Genomic DNA, 20,952 nt, shown 5'->3' on the forward strand with positions numbered 1-20,952 from the left:
AAGGACTTGGATGGCACAAAGGCTTCGGAAGATTTGTGGCAATTTGAATACACGATGGAAGGTCTGAAACTTTAAAGTAAACTTTATGAGAAGGATTTAGGTGTCATAGTGGAATCGTCACTGTCATCTTCTAGGAAGTGTTCAGACGCCAATAAGAAGGCTAACAGAATGTTAGTTTAAAAAGCATGCTGAGTAGAGTACAAGTCAATGGAGGTTATGCTCAGGCTTATGCAGTGGTGAAGCCTCATCTGGAGAGCTATGTATAGGTTTGGTCTCCAGGCTGCACAGAAAAGTACATAGAAATTAAACAAAAATCTAAAGAAGAGTGACTAGGCTGATTCCAGGACTGCTGAAGATGAGTTATGAGGAAAGATTAAAAGTTTAACCAAAAGGAGATTAACAGGTGACATGATTAAACTGTTTAGAATTATGAAAGAAATTACTTCAGTGGTCTGCAACAATCTTTTGCTAGGTGATTCGTATCAAAGTAATATCCACATAATTGCCAAGACACAAGGTTTCCCAGCAGAACATTGCCTAGAGCATCACGCTGCCTTCGCCAGCTTGCCTCCTTTCCATAGTGCATCCCGCTGCCATCTCTTCCCCAGGTAAATGACACACCCAGCCATCCACATGATTCACCAGACCAGGCCACTTCCTCTACGGTAAAGTTCTGATGCTCACATGCCTATTGTAGGCGCTTTTGGTGGTGGACAAGGATCATCATGGGCACTGTGAACAATCTGCAGCTATACAATCAAATACACAGCAACATATGATGAACTGTGTGTTCTGTCACCTTTCTGTCATGGCCAGCTTTAAGTTTTTCAGCATTTTATGCTACAATAGCTCTTCTGTGGGATTGAACCAGATGGGAAGCCTTTGCTCCCCAAAGGCAAGGAGCCCTGGGCACCCATGACCCTGTTGCCAGTTCACTGGTTGTCCTTCTTTGGTTCGATTTTGGTAGATACTAACCACTGCATACTGGGACACCCCATAAGACCTGACATTCTGTAGATGCATTGACCCAGTATTATAGCCATTTTAGCGCTTGTCATAGTCTCTCAGATCCTTACATTTGTCCATGTTTCCTGCTTCCAACACATCACCTTCAAGAACTGACTATTCACTTGTGGCCTAATACACCCTACTTCTTGACAAATGCCACTGTAACAAGATAATCAATGTTATTCACTTCAACTGTCAGTGGTTTTAATGTTTTGACAGATTTGGTGTAAATCTTTTTCAATAAACTTGGGACTCAAATAAGCCACGTAATCAAGGTTCTGCAATGATTACAGAGACAATCCCTTATTTATAATGTTAGATTAATGCAGATTTGATAGGGATAAAGTCATTGATTAGGTCATGAAATTATTTGTAAATCCAAGGTTGCTACTAACTTAAACTGCAAAACCCAGGACAGTTTAAAACTGGTTTAGAGATTTCTGGAGTTTGACAACTATTATTGTCGCTTTATTAAAAACTTTACCTTAGTAATCTCTCATGTTACATACTTAAATAGGCTCAAAAATACTTACCACCACTCCTGTTAATCAGCATCATCACCCTTCCTGCCAATATATAGTGGAAGTAGATGCTCCCAGTATTGAGATAGGGGCTATACTATCTCAGAAATTCTCAGTTGCTAGAATATTTATGCTCAAAAAAGCATCTCCAGCAAAACAGAACTGTGATGTTGGAAATTGTCATTAAATTAGTACCTGAAGAATTTTAACAGTGGTTGGAGGGATCCAGGGTGGCACTATGGCAGTAAGTTGACCTAGGTTCGCTTTCCTCGATCCTCCCTGCGTGTAGTTTGCATGTTCTCCCCATGTCTGCGTGGGTTTCCTCCAGGTGCTCCGGTTTTCTCCCTCAGTCCAAAGTCATGCAGGTTAGGTGGATTAGTGATCTTAAATTGTCCCTAGTGTGTGCTTGGTGTGTGGGTGTGTTTGTGTGTGCTCTGCGGTGGGCTGGCGCCCTGGCCAGGGTTTGTTCCTGCCTTGTGCCCTGTGCTGGCTGGGATTGGCTCCAGCAGACCTCCGTGACCCTGTGTTAGGATATAGCAGGTTGGAGAATGACTGACTGACTGGAGGGATCCATTCTTATATTTATGATCTTCGGTGATCATAAATAACCTTAGGTACCTCAGAAGTGTTGAAAGACTGAATGGCTGACACGCAAGGTGGGTCTTATTTTTTAGCCAAAATAATTTTGGCATTTCTTATCAGTTTGCAAAAAGATGTTCTATCCCAAATATCAAAGTAAATATTGATACCAAACCTATAATTTTTATAATAAAAAATATATAATATTCTATTATATTCTAACAAATTCCTTGTAGCCATTATACTTACTATTCCAGACAGTCTTGGGGAAAGAAGCAAGTCTAGTCAAAATAAAAAAATTCTCACCTGCAAATACTATGTTTCTCCTGAGCCTTGGGTATCTTGAATGATTGGACATCTACTTATAATAAAAACCTTGGAATTGTTAAAGAGATTCTTTTGGTGGGAAAGAATGTAGTAAGATACTTGTGACTATGGTTTAGTCTGTTAAGCTTGTTGCAGGGCTAAACCTACACCAATACTTCCCATAGGTTTGCTAAAATCAATTCCCTCTCCAAGCTGTCCATGGTTTTAATTACAGATTTTCTCTTCAGCTTATTGCTAGTCACATTAGTGGATCATTTTTGTAAGGCACACATTTCATTCTATTCAAGCTAATACCCACAATTTGAGAATTAAACTTAATTAAAGAAATAGTTCATCTTTATGGTTTCCCTGCCTACATTATCTCTCAAAAGTCCCCAATTTGTCTCCCATTTATTGTAGTTTTTCTGTAATTTTATAGGCTGTGAAGTAAATCTAACCTCAGCTGGACACAATGAAAGTATCATTCATGTCCTATCAAAATTCATTGTTGCACCGTTGATTCCTGTCAAACTAACTGGAGATCCACTGAGTTTTTAAGAAATGTGCTGGTTTTTATTTTTTTTTTATTCTGTGCCTCTTGTTTTAGAAGACCTCAATAGTCCCCTCTTGGTATGGCAGTTCGCTGGGAAAAACCTAAACTTGAAACCTTGATTAATCGGCTTGAGCACTGAAGGTAGGAACCTTTGAATTATTTTGCTATCTTCTCAATATCTGCTCTCTCTTCAATTTTAGTGTCATCTGTGAATTAACCATCTGTAGAGAAGTCTATGTCATTGATTTAAGTTATATAAAGTAAGAGACTAAGTTTAGACCTGTGAATATCTAATTATCTCATTTCATGCAAACCATTTGCACAGTATGAGACATTACTGACCGTCAGTGTTATTCTGTTTATTGTGAATATTTGAATTCAGAGAAGTCCAATTTTGGTGTTTATTTGATATCTGGAATTCAATGTGCAAAGATACACACTATACTACCATATGACCAGGGGAGTTATGCTAATGATATCAAAGAAGTAGTTTTTAAATATGGCAACAATTAAGCTGCGCATTAGTGGATAACAAACAATCTTGCAAATTTGAATGTTAGTTAGCTTTATTCCTAGCAGTTGTGTTTTAGTTTCAACTTCACTTTCCTGTTTGACTCCCAAGGATCATCTTCTCCTACTGTTCTTGGTAGTACTGATTATATTTTTATCTCATGGTTCTGACCTTTGCTTTTCCTGACAATCTCCAGGCACTTTAATATGTTGTTGACAATTTGTTTCTTATATACTGTACATGCTTTTCTGTCCTCCCTGGCCATTGGACCTTACTCTTATTCTATGTTAATTAGTGTTATCTAATTTTAATTTTGTCTTTTATTTATCTTTTCTTCATCATGTAAAGCACTTTGAGCTGCATTATTTGTATGAAAATGTATTATATAAATAAATGTTGTTGTTGTTGTTGTCTCTTGCCAGTTAAACAAGATTTAATCCAATTTTGTTTATCCAGTTTTGAGATTCTAGTTTCAAAATTAATTTTATGTGTTGGACTGTATCAAAGGCTTTGTGAAAAATTAATTAGATTATGTTTTTGTCTACTACTCCAGTAGTTTACTCAAACAAATCTAAATGATTGGGCTGGCAAGATCTTCCTCACATAACCCTTTGATGATAGTTATTTAGAATACAGATGCCTTTCTTTTTTTACTTATTATGAGTGACATAATTTTGCATGAGACTGAAGTAATACTGGGTCTAATAATTTCCTTTTTTCTAGATTGGAATAACACTGCAGTAATTGGGTACATCAGCCATCTGAAGTGACTCTTACAATATGCTTAACAAAGGTTTAAAAATAGTGCTGATTGTCAAATTTTGGCGATATATTTTTTTGCATTAAATATACTGTGTTTACCAATAACCATCCATTTTCCAACCCGCTGAATCCGAACACAGGGTCACGGGGGTCTGCTGGAGCCAATCCCAGCCAACACAGGGCAGGAACCAATACTGGGCAGGGTGCCAACCCACTGCAGGACACACACAAACACACCAGGGCCAATTTAGAATTGCCAATCCACCTAACTGGCATGTCTTTGGACAGCAGGAGGAAACCGGAGCGCCCGGAGGAAACCCACACAGACACGGGGAGAACATGCAAACTCTACGCAGGGTTTTTAAAACAGGTGTTTATAAAGGTGTTTATAAAACACATTGCATTGTGTTTGTCTTGTTATTAGTTTAATATCCACCACTAGGGGGCATCACAGATCTAAAATCCCAGGCACAATTACTTAGACTTTTATCTGGGTTCAATCATGTTTTTAAAAAAAATAACTCCCACAGGTTTGTTTTACTCAAAATCCATACGCTCATAATTCCTCCTATACTCCTCCAAATCCAGCTTTCTCCACCTTCTCCTGGCTCCAACTCCCTGGGATATGTGGGAGTAACTAACCTAAGCACTTCCAGGTCAGACCCACCTCAGAACAGTGGAACTCACCTCCTAATAGACTCCCCTGGCTGCACCTATGTAACCCAACAGGGCATACCTAGAGAACCAACTCCCAAACTGCCCTTCAAGTACTCTAACAGGGGCTGAGCAGAAGGGATGCCCCCCTCCAAACCATTTATAAGGAAGTCACATGACAGCAGGAGGCAGCCTCTAAGTGCACTTTACTCACCCTGACCAATTTAATGGGAAATGAAATGCTAACCATAGATGGGATTACCCTACAGATTAAGGAACTTCCACCCATCCCCACTGAAATTTCTTCCTGATAGGTCTTCTGGCACATTGACTGAGACCATCCATTATATTGGCCTCTTGTCCAGTTAAGGGAACAGGGTCCACCTTCAACAGGATGCCCCATTCATCTACAACATTTTCCCCTTCTGAACGTGAACCCCTGAAGGCTGATAAGCCAGTGCCATGAAGGTCTCAGAACATCCAGCACTCAATTGAGGTCAGTAAATATTAGCTGACCTATTCTGGAAGGAAACAGATTTATCATAGGCATATACTTACATGTGTGCTTCCTCAAATTTTTCTCCCCATCATGACCTCTGTAATCTGTATTGACATCTTCCCAGCTTTGACTGCAGTCATGATAGTCAATCAGTTTGTGCCACTATTGAAACTAGCTCTACTTGGTTTCATTCATTTCAAATCTGGAATCCATTCACAATGCATTCCCTTATGTTTTACTGCAGAGGATTTTCTTACCTGCACAGCCGAATTACTTTTTGTCAGGACTTCTTTCCCATCCATAACAAGTAGATAGTCACTGCTTTCTAAAGCATACTGGTAGTTGTCTCCGTTATTTGCATGTCACTCTTTGTGGTAGTTAAGCTTTGTAGAAGTGTGCGAATCAGCTGGATTAGTATTTCCACTTCATGAGTTTGTCACTTAGGGTGGTTAGACCGCCAGCCAGATATATTCCCTCAACTTGCTTAAGTCCGTTGGTTTCCCTTCTATGTAGTTCACATAGAGGGTTTGGGTTTTTCTGCTTTTCTCCTCAGAATCAGCCAGCATCTTTGCATACTCAATTGCAAAACAGCAAAGAGTATCCTGGGAGTTTGAGTCATGACCAGTCTGGCTTTGTGGCATCAATTTAATGCAGAGATCTAGAACTATATCTTGTCCTCTATCACAAGTTAATAAATCTAAGAGTCAGTAACTTACCAAAGAGATTGATTGTTTTCTCCAAAATCTGACCTGGGTCATGTTCTAAATACGTAACTCCCAGAGTTCTCCATAGTCAGCCACGTGTCTGTCCTCTGCCAATGATGGCCCAGAATTTTGGTTACCCACCTGGCCTTTCACCGTATCGTTGCTATCTTGCCTGGATGTTAACAGGGGCAACAACTGGTAGAGTCCAGGCAAGTTTGTTGGGGAATGATACCCATTGGCACTCTGCAGTTTTTTCCCCCATCTCACAGTTGTAACTGTCATGAAACAATTGTATGAAGTTGATCTTGTGTGTGGGTTGTGATTCCTACAATACATGCAGTCTCACACGCACACGCATACATACACACACACACACACACATACACAAGGAAATGTATGTGAAATTCCCTTCCAGACTATATGCTGGATGATGAACAGAAAGAAATGAACATGCAAACACATACACATACATGCACTCTAATCTCTAAAGGTTAGCCACTCTTGTACCAATCTGTCTATCTATGCAGCTTGTTTAAACATCATTAGACCCAATGTGTTTAATTTCAAATTAAATAGTATTTAACTTGTTTGCTTGCTTGAGTTTTGTTTTAATTTTGCTACCATCATAGCTGACATCTTCCAACCAGATTGGACTCGTTCCCTGGGTATATTGTGCATGAAAGAAATCAGTTGTTTTAATAGAATGCCCACACTGCAGCTGCTTACAAGCCACAACAGGATCAGCTATGTGTAATGTCATGGCATGAAATATTATAAAAGTTAATGTACTTGATTGTACAGTATATTATTGTACAATACAATTGTATTATGTCATAAAATCCTCTCTTGAGTGATCTCTTGTGGTATCACTAAACTGTAGTTTACATGGAATTATTATATGGACCATTCCGTATAAATTTTTTGCCCCTTTAGTGCTAAAATGCCTTTGTTATTTCTGCAATCAATTTTGAATAAACAGTTAAATGTTAAAAGGAGATTTGTTTTTTGGGTTAGAATTTTTAACAGTTTTTCTCTTTTTATGTATTTTTTGTACATTACTTGAGCAGATTTGGGGCCTTTGCAAGCCAGAAAGTTTGTCTTATTAGTTTGGGGCTAGGCTGCCTGGGGTGAGACCTATTGAGAGACTTCAGACCTATGGAGAAGGCTTTTAGTTCTTTCTGTCCTGCAATCCCATTTTTGAGATTTTCAAGTGGTAGAGATCATAAAGGCGTGAAGTTCTTTAACTTTTAAATTAGCTTGTATGTTTACAAGGGCTTTATATCAAGAATTTATTATTTATATATTTATTGCTGCTATTATTTTTTTAAATAAATGTTGCTTTGCATTAAACTCCTATACTTTGCCTTTTCTCACCCACAGGTTTAGCAGGGGTAACAGAGAGCAGGAGTAAATTGCTGTCAAGGCCTCCACTGTCTAAGGGGTCACCCATCTGATCTGCTCAAGCCAAATGTAATGAGTCCTTATCTATAGTAGTGAAGAGTAATAGGCTATGCAGGCATCACTCATAACTATTGCTTAGATGCTTATATGTGTGTTTTTTGTATTTGTGTGTGTGTTAAACTTAGGATGTGTATGTGTGTTACAAACCTAGTAAGCCCTACTCACCCTACAATAATAAAGCTATGTTAGAATTTTTTAAGTTATTTGTCATGAGCACCATTTCAGTTTCCTGTTTTTAATTTCCATGAGAGGCTTCAATTGAGGTTTGGAAAGTTAAAATCCCTATTAATCGCTACATTTTCTTTATTGGACATATACAATACCATTTATTTTTGTATAGCCCAAAATCACATAAGAAATGCCGTAATGGGCTTTAACAGGCCCTCCCTATTGACAGTCCGCCAGCCTTGACTCTCTAAGAAGGCAAGGAAAAACTCCCCCCAAAAAATGAAAGAAACCTTGGGAAAGGCAATTCAGAGAGAGACCCCTTTCCAGACATGTTGGGCGTGCAGTGGGTGTCAAAAAAAATTGGGTAAATACAATATAATACACAGAACAGAACACAAGTAATCCTCAATACAATATAATAGTGCAATAGAAATATTACAATTACATGTAATTGATATGACATAAAACTATTTGGGTTTATTCAGAATGTCTTATTTGATTAAATAATGTGCTATTTACTCTAAATATAATAAATTGGAAGAGAAAGTAAAAAAATAAAAACTAATAAATAAGTAAATACCTGAGCACAGGATGCCTACATCCTCCTTATGTTTGCAGTTATGATCCCCCCACTTTTTCATGTTACACTGCCAAAGAGTTGATTCATTGCCATCACAGCTGACATCGTCCAACCAGACTGGACCTGTTCCTTGGCCATACATGAAAGAATCGGTTGTTCTAATAGCATGTCCACACTGCAGCTGCTTACAAGCCACATTGGCATCAATTAGATCCCAGGAGTCATCACATACTGTGCCCCAAGTTCCATTATAATAAACTTCCAATCTTCCTGCACAGTCCCCTCCTCCGCCCACAAGTCTAAGGGCCGTGTGTTCTAGAGGAACAAAAGCAGGTTGAGACCTTGCATTAATGTCAAGAAATCTAAATTCTTTCTGCTAATTTTATAAGTAATAATTTTATGGTTGGCATAGAATTCCTGCATATTATATTGTGTCTTTCAATAATAATAAATCATATTTATGTGGACCTGTAAAGTAACATCAATTAGATTCAATTTGAGGTGTATATACCAGCCACATGTAATAAACCCAGTTACAATGCTCCCAATTTAAACTTAGATTTAAATGTATTTATTTTTCCTTGATTAAATGTTGCAATATGAAAAAAGGGACCTGTGATGGACTGTCCAGTGTTGTTATCCTGAAATAAGTATGTTTTCAAAAATGTTATGTTATTAAGCAGACAAAAGACTACCAAAGTGGCTTAAAGTGAAATGAAAATTGTATTTTAAACACTAATATGTTATTGAGCAGTACGTTATTAAAATTTTACAGTTAATGAACTCCCACAGTTTAATTATACAATTTAAATAGCTAAATGTGCATTTTTACATACATAATAAAAAGGATACTCCATAATAATAAAATATAAAACTTACTGGAACACAGGAGACCTACATCTTCTCCAGATTTGCAGTCAGCAGATTTCACAGTGCAGTTGACGACAGCTCCCTTTTTGCTGGTACAATGAATGCAACCAAAACATGTGTCACTGTCCCCTACTCCATAACGAGAAGAGCTATAAACGTGTATTGCATAGCCACAGTCAAGTTTTTCACAAACTGCAGAAGCTTCTCTCTGATTCAATGAGCTTCTAAGTAGTCGCCCCCAAACCCTATTGTAAAATATTTCCACTCTTCCATCGCATCGCGTCTGTCCACCAACAAGTCTGATATGTCCTGAAGCAGCTTAAAATGAAACAAGTGTTATAATTAAAAAAGACTATGATTTTCTTTACCCATTTTTTCCAGATCAGATTCATACTTATGTTCAAATGCAATTACATTTGTGGGTAAGCCCACAGTAAAACTATTCATTAAATTAAATATTTCCTATTGGTGCACATTATTATTATGATTTTGTAGTATTCCAATTTAATTTGACCTCATCTTTAGTTTCTTCAAGGAAAGGATAAAGATGACATTATTATACACATCCACTATTCTAATACTAAGTCTGATTAGTCCTCTATTAAAGGTCACAGGAACCAACACTATAATGAGTGCAAGTCCAATGCAGAAAACATTTTGAAGACATTCTGATGTTTTTACTTTTTAAGTTAGCACACCTTTGCTTTTAATCACTTTTCATTTTTGAGTATGAAGTATATAAGCTATGGAGAGTTTGTGGTCATATTTAGATTGTAGCATCTGTTTGGTGTAACTTTTGTCTCAACATTTCTGGCTACAGAGATGAAAGAAAATGTGATTGCCTGATGCTTGAGAACTGGGAGTGTTAAACTGGCATTGAAGGAACAGTCAGGTTCAGAAAAGGGAGGTATTGCTTTATAAACATGCTGGAATATTTGAGGAAGCAGCAAAAGAGTATCATCAAAGTGGAGCATATGATATTAGGAAATAAAAATGTTTAATTTGAATACACAATGGGGGACTGAAAATTGAAAGTACCCCTTATAAGAATGGTTTAGAAGTCACAGTGAACTTTACACAATCAACTTCCAGACAGTGTTCAGAGGCCATTGTGAAAGCTAACAGAATGTTAGGTTATATAGCGCCCTGATGTGTAAAATACAAGTCGAATGAGGTTATGGTCAAGCTTTATAACGCACTGTTGAAGCCTTGTCAGGAGTACTGGGTGCAGATTTGGTCTCCAGGCTACAAAAAGGACATAGCAGTGCTAGAAAACGTCCAGAGAAGAGCGACTAGGCTGATTCCAGGACTACAGGAGATGAATTATGAGGAAAGATTAAAAGAGCTGAGCCTTTTCAGTTTAAGCAAAAGGAGATTAAGAGGAGACCTGACTGAAGTGTTTAAAATTATGAAGGGAATTAATCCAGTGGATCGAGACTGTGATTTTAAAATCAGTTCATCAAGAACACAGGGACACAATTGGAAACTTGTTAAGGGTAAATTTTGCACAATCATTGGGATGTTTTTCTTTACACAGAGAACGATAGACAGTTTTTGCAAAAGTAGATAAAGTCAAGAATTTTAAAGAGGCAGTTTCAAAAGAAGAATTTAGCCTTTTTAATTCAATTTGTTATTGAGGACTCTTCACCTCCATTTTAACGCTTAGCATTTTTTTGTGTATTTTTTTTTCTTAGAGTGAAGAATGCAGGTACAGATGTGCGGCAATTGTAAACTTTGGTTGATGTCTTTTTATCCAAGGCAATGTACAAATTAAGACACAATGCAATTACTTGTAGGTAATATTAATAGCTGGAGCACAGACAGGTTAAGTGAGTTTCTCTCGGTTGTACAGCAGGTCCCAGGCAGGATTTGGGTTGGCAAGTTTGTGACTTAAAGTCCAATGGCTTAGCCAAACCATCAAACTGCACAAAGGAGATGAAGGACTGCAACCCTGTATATCATCGCTATATGTGCTGCGCAGGTGCCCTGCCTTTAATAACAACGAAATCAATGCTGCTAACCTTAGGTGTATCTTTAATCAACATCCCTGGATAGATTTCTTACTGGTGGTATCCAGGAAAAATTCAGTGTTTATCCTGGTCCGTGAACGGGTTATAGGCGTGTTTCATATTTTCAAAAGTGTGTGCAATCTCTGGAGACTGAAGAGCGCAATTAAACTTTATGTAGAAAGATGGGTGCTTAATTGTTCAAGTTGAGCAACCTGCAAAAAATGAAATCTAAGCAAAATAAATCTTATTTTCTTCATTGTGAGATGCAGAATAGAAAAAAGTGAGGCATTATGTAGACATATTGCTGTTGGTATAAAGAAGCCCCAGTAGCATTTCTTGACACCCTTCTGCTGAATGATTCATTGACTAAAAGTACTCCGTGTCAGTGTGTCAGAGGGTGTGCAGAATCATGATGGCGCTCAGTTTTGTTTTAATTCTGTCCTTTACTATAACCTCCGGGGGTTCAGAGTGCATCCTATAACTGAGTTTGCCCTTTTAATTAGTCTATTAATTTGGTGGGCCGTTCTTGAAGTGATGTTACCAGCTCAGCACACCACAGCATAGAAAATCACACTGGCCATCACAGAGTTATAGAAGATGTGGAAGATGTCACTTACCACATTAAAGGAACACAGTCTGCTAAGGAAAAAGAGCCTACTCTGCCCCTTCTTATATAGTTTCTCTGTGTTCTGAGCCTAGTCCATCTTGTCATTAATGAGGACCCCCAAGTACTTGTAGAAGTGGACCCACTTCTACATCAACTCATTGAATAGTAACTGTACATAAAGACTCTTTGGTGTGGCAAAAGTCAATTACAAGTTCCTTGGTTTTGCTGATGTTCATTGAGTTTGTAAGAGCCATTTGCTAGTTATTTAAGTTATATAAATGTTTTCCTAAATATTATCCATCCATCCATTATCCAACCCGCTATATCCTAACTACAGGGTCACGGGGGTCTGCTGGAGCCAATCCCCACCAACACAGGGCGCAAGGCAGGAAACAAACCCTGGGCAGGGCACCAGCCCACTGCAGTCCTAAATATTAGTGCATAATTTATTGGAGGTTCCTATAACCCCCATAAGTTGAATTGAATTGGTATATTCTAACTATTTCTAGCTTCTCTGACTAAACGTTATTCTCAGTTAGTGATCAGCCTTGCCATGTGTAAGGCGTAGAGGGCACATGATTTTAAACCATGCCTTGTGTGCCAAGTAACATGAAAGACAAAGAACTGAATTGTATGTGCTGCGCTGTACGTTTAAAGTGTACAGAAGAAGTAAAGAATCTTTAAGTATAAAAACAACTAAAGTTTTACAAGAAAAGCTAAGTTTAGAGAAGATACAGTTTTGTAATATTTTCCCTTTTATTCTACGTGTGTAACAGCTTTTTTCTTTATTCTTTGAATTTTCACTAAATATTTTTAAAACAAACTTTTGGACTGAGAGATTTCTTTCGGCATGCGTTTTTCCCGTGCTTGAACTCGCCTTACAATCCGGCGCCTACAGAGTTATTGTATTCAGTCATCAAGAAATTCATATTTAATATTATTTAAACATTTCCCATTATACATCAAGAAAACTTTGTGTATCCAATTTGCAGATTTTTTTTTTTGCTGTTTTACTTTTATTTGACAAACAAATTTGCTAATCAGGTAAGCAAAATTTACTAGACAAGATTTCTTGAAATAAGCTAAATAATCTTAAATACAAATTTCTTGTTAAGTCAATAAATCTTACTGTTAGGAAAATGTGATTTAATTTATAAAAACTTTTCACTCGCCACGATTTTCTTATATTTCATTTTTTGCAGTGCATTACATGGTTATCTAGGTAGGCTGCAAAAATTAATGAGTAAATCAAGAAAAATGAATTTATATTAATGGCAATTTAATATGTATAAAAATAAAATATAAAAATTAAAACATTAGTTTGCAATTTTGTTTACCCCACCTACAATTGTTAAATATTTAATTATCTTAACTATATTATCAAAAGTTCAACTTAGAGTTAAATAAAAAGGGTTAAACTTTACATCTTAACTTATTTAACTAATTATTGTTCAAAGCATAAGTAGAGGTTGACTTTTGTACTAAGGGACAACAAATATTGTCTTTCCTAATGCATATGCAGACAAAAGTACAGCGTGAGTATGAAAATGTAGAAATCCAGATATATGCAAAAACACAAAGGCTATTAACATTGCATGTAAAGACATCTATTCTTTCATTCCATGACCATTTAGGATGAAAAGGTACCCATACAAGAACTAAAATATAACCAAATCAGTCAGTATTTAAGGAGAGAAAAAATCAATTATTTATTTAGCCATAATTATACCATTCCACTCACTAACATTAAAATAGTTAAATACATTACATATTTTTGTTTGATTCACATATAACTAACGATAAAATAATTTTGGATCAGGCTACTGAGAAATGCATTGCATCCTGTCTTCCAACCAAACTCTGCAAGATTATTTTCTCCATTAATGTGGACTGAAAAAGGAGGTCAGAAGTTGAGATTTTGAAAAAGCTCAGCTCTTTTAAACATTCCTCAGACCGGTAATTCATCCCGTTGTAGCCGTGGAATAAGCCTAGTTGCTCTTCTCTGGCCTTTTCCCAGCACTGCTGTGCATGTCCTTTTTGTAGCCTGGAGACCAAAACTGTACACAGTAGTCCAGGTGAGGTCCATCCAGTGCATTACAATTATAATTAAATTCAAACTATTTGCTGCCATCTATACTGAGCTTAGGTGAAGAGAGAGGGCAGTTTATGTTGTGTGTGTCTATGTGTATATGTTTTACAAAATTGAGTCTGTTTTAAGGAATTTCCTTACTATATGACATGTATTTATTAAAATGACTTCTTTTTGTAGTTTCATGTATATATGTTTGTTTATATGTAATGCGTGTAAGCTTTTGTGTAGTGCAGTGGTTCCCAAACCCGGTCCTGGCTGTGGGTTTTTTTTCCAATCAGATTAATCAGTTATAGCAATTAATAATTAATTGATGTAATTTAATTAGCTGTTTTTTTCACCTTTACTTTTTCTGCATTCAGACAAGCATGAGTAAGATTTTTACCTTTAAAAGACATTTAGAAATCTGTTTTTGTTGTAGCTTTAATTGCTTAACTCTGTTTTGTTGGTTTCATATTATTTTTCCCTTTTTCGGTGTAATTTGCTCCCATCATTGTACCTTAATCACAGTTAAAAACATGCAGAGCAGACATCCGGGAAAACAACACTGAACGATATAAGGCTGCAACTGCTTTAACGTCAGATCTGCTAATTAGTAAATAATGGATTAAATAACTTGGACACCTCGAAAAGCAGAATAAAAATCAACATAAAAATACAGTATTGTTAAATATAACTGCTCAGTACATTTTATTATAAAAAATTAACAAAGTTATTTTTGTAATTTCTACATTGTCTCCAAATCACAGAAAATGGAAAATAACAGCTCACTTAATTAGGCCAGGAGTCCAATTAAAAGCAGAAGCTGATTGGAACAAAAACCCACAGCCACAAGCGGACCCCAGGACCAAGTTTGGGAACCACTGGTGTAGTTAATGTGGGATGACACAAGTGCTGCATACAGTAATGGGCATAATGATCATCTTGTCCATACTCCACAACCAGCATATTTATCCACTTTTATTATTATTATTATTATTATTATTATTTTTTGGATTTCTATAAAAATCAGAATGCCTTACATTTTAGTCATGTAATTTTGTGAAAATTACAAATACTTTTAAATAAGAAATGTAATTATTCTGAATGTTTTAATTGTAATGTTAATTTCTGAACAGAATATATACTACTTGAAAAACAATGTTTGTACATAATAAAATGTTAGCTAAAATTACATTAAATATAAAGAGAATCCACAGATGTGTTTTACATGACAATCAGTTTTAATTGAGCAGTGTTTAGTAAGTTATCTAAACTGCAAATTAATAACAGAAAACAGTTATGTTTAGCTTAGACCTGAAAAGATTTAAACATAATCAGATACAAAATAAGTAGTAAGACATGACTTTATTCTGTTATAAATATTTGAAAACAAATGTTATTTGGAATGATATAATACTAGCTGTGTTACCCGACTACATGGGGAAATTTCCTAAGACAACAGGCCTTGGTCAGAGTGTTGTCGGTTAACCAGAAGTTCTATGTAACTACGTAAATACTTTTCTGTATACGATATTTGTAGTTAACCAGGGGCTAATTTTATTTGTTCACTGGAGCTCCTTACAGTGGAATGTGCTAGATACACTTGCCGATGAGTAAAACATTCCTGCCATATATTAGTTTTTGTTTTTCCTAGTGACTGGCCTTGGCTTTTTTGATAGTCATTGGAAAACACAATTTAAAAGAAAACAGTATTACTTTTTATTTCAAAGAGGTGATTAGTATGAATAATGGGAATTTCAGGTATAAATCAAATATCCCTTGTAGCACATCCTATATAAATGATAGCTTCATTCAGATTTGAATATAACGCTTTCAGTTGTAATCTTGCACTGTCACCAAGTTTTGGAGAGTTTAGGTCAAAATCAGTGTCAGAGGAGAATATTTTTGTACACTGGGTGTTTTTTTTTTCTTAGGCAAAAAAGAACAAGTAAATAATAAATGTAAAAGCCAATTGATGAAGGAGCAAAAGGCACCTTTTGTTTGAGACTGGGAATGATAAGGGAAAAGACACATAATTCTGTTAAAGGTTTAATGCTGATTTCTGTCTACAAGGCATAGATATTTACCAGTCTTGCAAAGGCGTCACTTGCTCTGAAGATCAGACTGCTTTGATTGGTATCTTGTCAACATACAGTACTGTGATAACAGAACTGCCTGCTTTCTTAGAAAATGTTTGTACTTTGAAAAATTAACGTGTTCTAGTGACACTGGTTTCTAATCAGTATATAGTGGTATATGTACTTCTTGATAGTTAGCACCAGTACTATTGTTTAATGAATGAAAATGTGTTTACATTAATGTTAAGCAAAGGAATTTGGTATGTGCCTTTGTTTAATCCATCGTCATGTTGATCTTGGCAGAGACTGAAGCAGCTATACACTTCTGGGCAGTGGGTGGTGTTTGAATGGTGTAAAGAGAGAGAACATGAGCAGAAGGTACAGTGCAAGGCCAGAGGGCATTGTGACAGGACAGATGGTGTACAGAGAGATGGTCCACCATAAACACTGTCAAGATCACTCACACAGAGCACAGGGATTTGCAGGCAGACAAGTGTACATGGCTGACAAGACGTGGGGCACACGGACAGTGTCACCTACCCCATGGGTGGAAAAGGCAGTTTCACCAGAGAGATATCAGTTTTGGGTTTAGCAAAACAGAGAAGACTGAGCAAAGCCAGGGGATGAGAAGTGAGACATGCCCAGGTCATCGTGGCAACATGAGATACCCAGACGTGAAAGAGAATGCTCACTCCACGAAGGAGAGACAAAGACGAGGGATTTGGCAAGTTAGCAAGACATCAGTTGGGAAACAAAAGTTCAGCGAACAAAGTATTTTAGTGGGACAATTGGAATATTAATCATTGTGATATCGCAGTGTGCATCTTTGCACCACCAAAGTTTGTATCTTCTATTGTTATGTTTTAACAGACTTTAGAGTGTGGACTGTGTGCTCTCTTTTTAAAATGTTTTTGCTCCTGATATTTATATCTTCTTGGTGTGTTTTATATTGTCTGGTGTAATACAAGTTACTGTTATTTTTCTTGAAATTGCTGCCATCTATTTTATTGTGTGTTTACTCACCACCACATTAAAAAATAACCTGTGTACTATTATCTTTAAATTATAAAGGTTCTTAATGTAAAGATCTAGTTTAATAATTTTATTATGGAACTTTTTAGCCTTTTAAAATAATTTCAAGAGTTCCCAGACTCTTAATTAAACTGGTGGCATAATCAGATATTTTAACTGTGTTTAGTTTAGATTATCTATAAGTGTGACCTGGACATCCGTCACATCTACTGTACATACACTGAATCTTTTTTCTTAACTTATTACACACAGCATTAATGTTTACAAGCTGCTCATTTAAGTGGTACATGCGATGATTTGAACATTTCAAGCATTGTACAGAAAAGAACAGGTGTAAAGAAATAATATAGTGACCTATGAACAATGTCTTCTTCCTCTGTGTTCTGTACATGGGAGACCTCTTTGCTGAAATGCAGAAGTGTTTAAACTCACCATGGCATATTGTCTCTCCTGGTTTTTATTGCAAGTAGGACCTGAAGTTTTGTTTTGTGAACAGGAGCGTAATGGCACATCACAGTGTTACTTGAAAGGGAACACCCCAGTTCTAAACAGTATTGCATGTATTTTATCACACAAAGGGGGACTATTCCAGCCACCACATTCTACATAGTATATATATAAAAGCTACAATCCAGGGTGGACAAATGTTCTACATATTTTAGACTGCATCTTGAGGAGTAAACAGAGGCATATAGAATAAAGTATACTGTGTGTACCCAAGGACACCACTTACTCCTGTACTCTCGTTACCTTTTTACCTCTAACAAAACAACACCTGACATCCACACTTGAGGTTTATAGTGTGTCACTGAACTTTTTTCCTGCCACTTTGGATCAGCTGGTGGCTTTCATTTGCATAAAGTGGCAGCCTTATTTCTCTGTAAGATTCCTTATTAGCACAGAGCCAAAAAATATGATGCTTTATTACAGCTTTATTATCGACAAATAAAAAAACGTGAGTCGGTTAATTTTGTTTGTTCTATTATATCCTCACATTTCAATCAAATCAGTCAAAGCGTTTTTGAGATTTTGGGGTATTTAGTTTTAACACTGTAGAGGTTTGGAGAGTTTACATGTAAATATTGATGTATCGAAAAGTCCTTTCTTAGTAGAAGCCTATTGCTCTAGTTGTACCATTCTGACAAATTTTTAATTTTTAACCAAACAGTAAATAGTGTTTTTCTTGAGTCAGTCAACTTTGCATTATATATAGATAGATTTGGAAACATTTTACTTACCAGAGCACGTAATGCTAGCATCTTTTTTAAGACTGCACTTGCTATGTTTTTGAGTTGATATCTGACATCTTGATAATTCTCTTTCATTTCCTTCACAGTTAAATATGTCTGTGACGATTTGTCCAGTTTTGTTATCACTTCTTTGATGGCCTGAAATTTCCACAGCATATCCACATTTCAGCTGGTGGCAAAGTACAGAGGCGTCCTTTATATCCCAGTCGTCTTCACACACTGTACTCCATGCGCCATCATGCTCCAGCTCCACTCTACCAGAACATCCATTGCTAAGCCTATAGTCTGTGTATCCTGTGAAAAAATGAGTTGGTAATTTTCCCATGTACAATAACCCTTCCCCTTAAATGTTAAGCATCAAGCACAAATGAAAACCAAAGAAAAATCATGTCTGTGCAAATACGTTAAAATTAATTGTTGTCTTTTGTGACTCTAGTTTATTCAATTTCCTAAATCACCCCCCCGTAATCTCCAAGGATCTAAACTTATCATTTATTTTCACAGCCTGTATTCATTTTCTCTGCTTCCAAGTAGAAAGTCACCTTCACTTTACTTTACATTACTTTACTACACTTTCACTCCCTCAGACATTCTTCAAAAGACTAAATAGCTTCATCTAATCAGTTTCTGTAGGTAAATAGTGGACTCGTACTTATACATTTTCACAAGTTGTATAGTATAACATCCTGCTATGGTATGGTATGGCTTAGATCAGAACTACTGAAAGTAATAAAGCTGGCTTAGATATATAACTGGCACACAGCTGCCATTTTAGAACATATATAAAACACTTAATTAGAAAGGATGACAGTATTGCTAACAACCTCACCCAACTACCGATGTTGTCTCACAGTTTCATAAGACCAAGATGGAATCCAAGTATATGTCACTGACTTTGTGAAGACTGCATTGTCTCCATAAGTCTGTGTTGGTTTTTCTTTGGGTACTTTATTTTTCCTGTAACATCTTACAGTAAAGACATGCAGTATAAGTTAATTGGAAAAGGTCTAAATTAAGCTGTTGCGAATGTACAGTTGGTTTCTTTGTGGTGTCCAATATTGCTAAAATAAACCCAGGCCACTATGACCTTGAAGGGCATAAAGCAAATCAGTTAGTTGTGTATTTGTGTATTTCTGAGCATAGGTTATTCTAGATGACGACAGTTTTGTCTTTTCCATATTAATAATATCCGCTCATCAATCCGTTATCAAACCTAATCCATTTTGAAGAGTGAGGGAAATAGTTATAATGCTGAAAGAATTAATTCTTATAATAACTATGATTAGAATTTTTTTAACATCCAAAAAATGTTTTTACCTTTTAAATAATTTTGCTTTTAGTTTTTAAAATTATAGCATGGAAATGCTGCATATGCACATTAAATATCTATCTATTAATTTTAAGAATATGCATTTGCACTATAGTGAAAAAGAACATACCCCTGTAGCATGAGTTCAAGGCAGGAGACAGCCCTGACTGGGATTCCACGCCATTGCATGACACACTGATGTACTGTATGTAGCAATGATTGCTCTCTCATTAAATTAATGCCAGACAGTCTAATAGCAAGTCTTTAAACACTGAGAGCAACCTGGAAACTCCCAAATTCAAGAGAACATTCTGTACATTGGGCAACCTTGTTAGGAATTGAAAAAGGGTTTATGGTATGTACCATCTGTCCAGGGAAGACTTAATAACAATGTAGACAATCTGCATGCTTGGACACATTCAACCTACATACTACAGACATGAATGTTTATTACAGTGTTAAAAAGTCACATTGAAATGAGTGAAATAGACATCAGCTCAAAAACTTAGAACAGTAACAAATTGATCTGCTTTGCTGAAAACCCAATTAATTACTATTTTACTTTTGATAACTTGTTAATGGTTGTGTGCTGGTGCAGCAGATAGTGCTGTTTCCTCGTCAAAGCAGTGTTCTGGATCTGAATTTCAAACCTTGGCCATTGTCTGTGAGGAGTTTGCATATTCTACCAATATATATTTGTGGGTTTTCCTCCCACACATCCAAAGATGTGCAGGGTAGGCTATTGGAAAATTTCCAGTTGGCTTGAATGTGAATATGTGCATGAATGGTCCTATGAATGGTGCGCAGACCAAGCATATTTCCTAGTCTGTGTCCAGAGCGTCCATGAATCAGATAAGTTGGTCTGAAAAATTATAATAACATCAACAACATTTACTGTGTTTCTTTAGCATATTTTCATACAAATGATGTAGCTCAAAATTCTTGGCAAGATTTCAAAGAAGAAGTTATATGCAAAGAAAAACAAATTAAAATTCGATAAGAAAAATGATACATAAATAGTATACAAAAATGCACACTTACATAAGATAGATATATAGTCAAGAGAAGATATTTAATTAAGAAAGTCAAATAATAAAGAACTGTTTTTTTTAAGTCTCTAAATGACCACCTGATGATAAGTTCCAGTTACGCTGTAAAAAAAAAAAAAAGACCCCACTGGGCATTTTGAACATAAATGTTCTAAAGTAGTTAAGCAGTGGATTTTTTTTTTTTTTCATTTAAGGGCTTTGTCGTAGTTGATTCAACACAGTGGCAGGTTGGGGTATCCACTTGAATTCAAACATGCAAACATCACAGGTGGCTGCACAGGTCTTTAATCAGGTGGTGTTTTCTTTATGTATCATCAGATGGTATCAGATTTTCACCTCAGTGGTACCAGAGAACATTAAATACATTTGGA

General features: G+C 36.3%; 1 protein-coding gene across 1 annotated transcript in view; it reads right to left on the reverse strand.

Annotated features, from left to right (window-relative positions):
• The window catches only part of LOC120538780 (scavenger receptor cysteine-rich type 1 protein M130-like), a 71,112-nt gene that overhangs the window by 37,398 nt on the left and 12,762 nt on the right, over positions 1 to 20,952 (reverse strand). Inside the window, exons 5-7 of the mRNA XM_039768667.1 lie at positions 18,212 to 18,517; positions 9,186 to 9,494; positions 8,307 to 8,621 (exon numbers count right to left, since the gene is read on the reverse strand). Coding sequence (XP_039624601.1) covers positions 8,307 to 8,621; positions 9,186 to 9,494; positions 18,212 to 18,517 — 930 coding nt within the window. The remainder of the gene's footprint in view (positions 1 to 8,306; positions 8,622 to 9,185; positions 9,495 to 18,211; positions 18,518 to 20,952) is intronic.

This window comes from Polypterus senegalus, chromosome 1, assembly GCF_016835505.1.
Source record: "Polypterus senegalus isolate Bchr_013 chromosome 1, ASM1683550v1, whole genome shotgun sequence".
Taxonomy (NCBI): Eukaryota; Metazoa; Chordata; class Cladistia; order Polypteriformes; family Polypteridae; genus Polypterus; species Polypterus senegalus.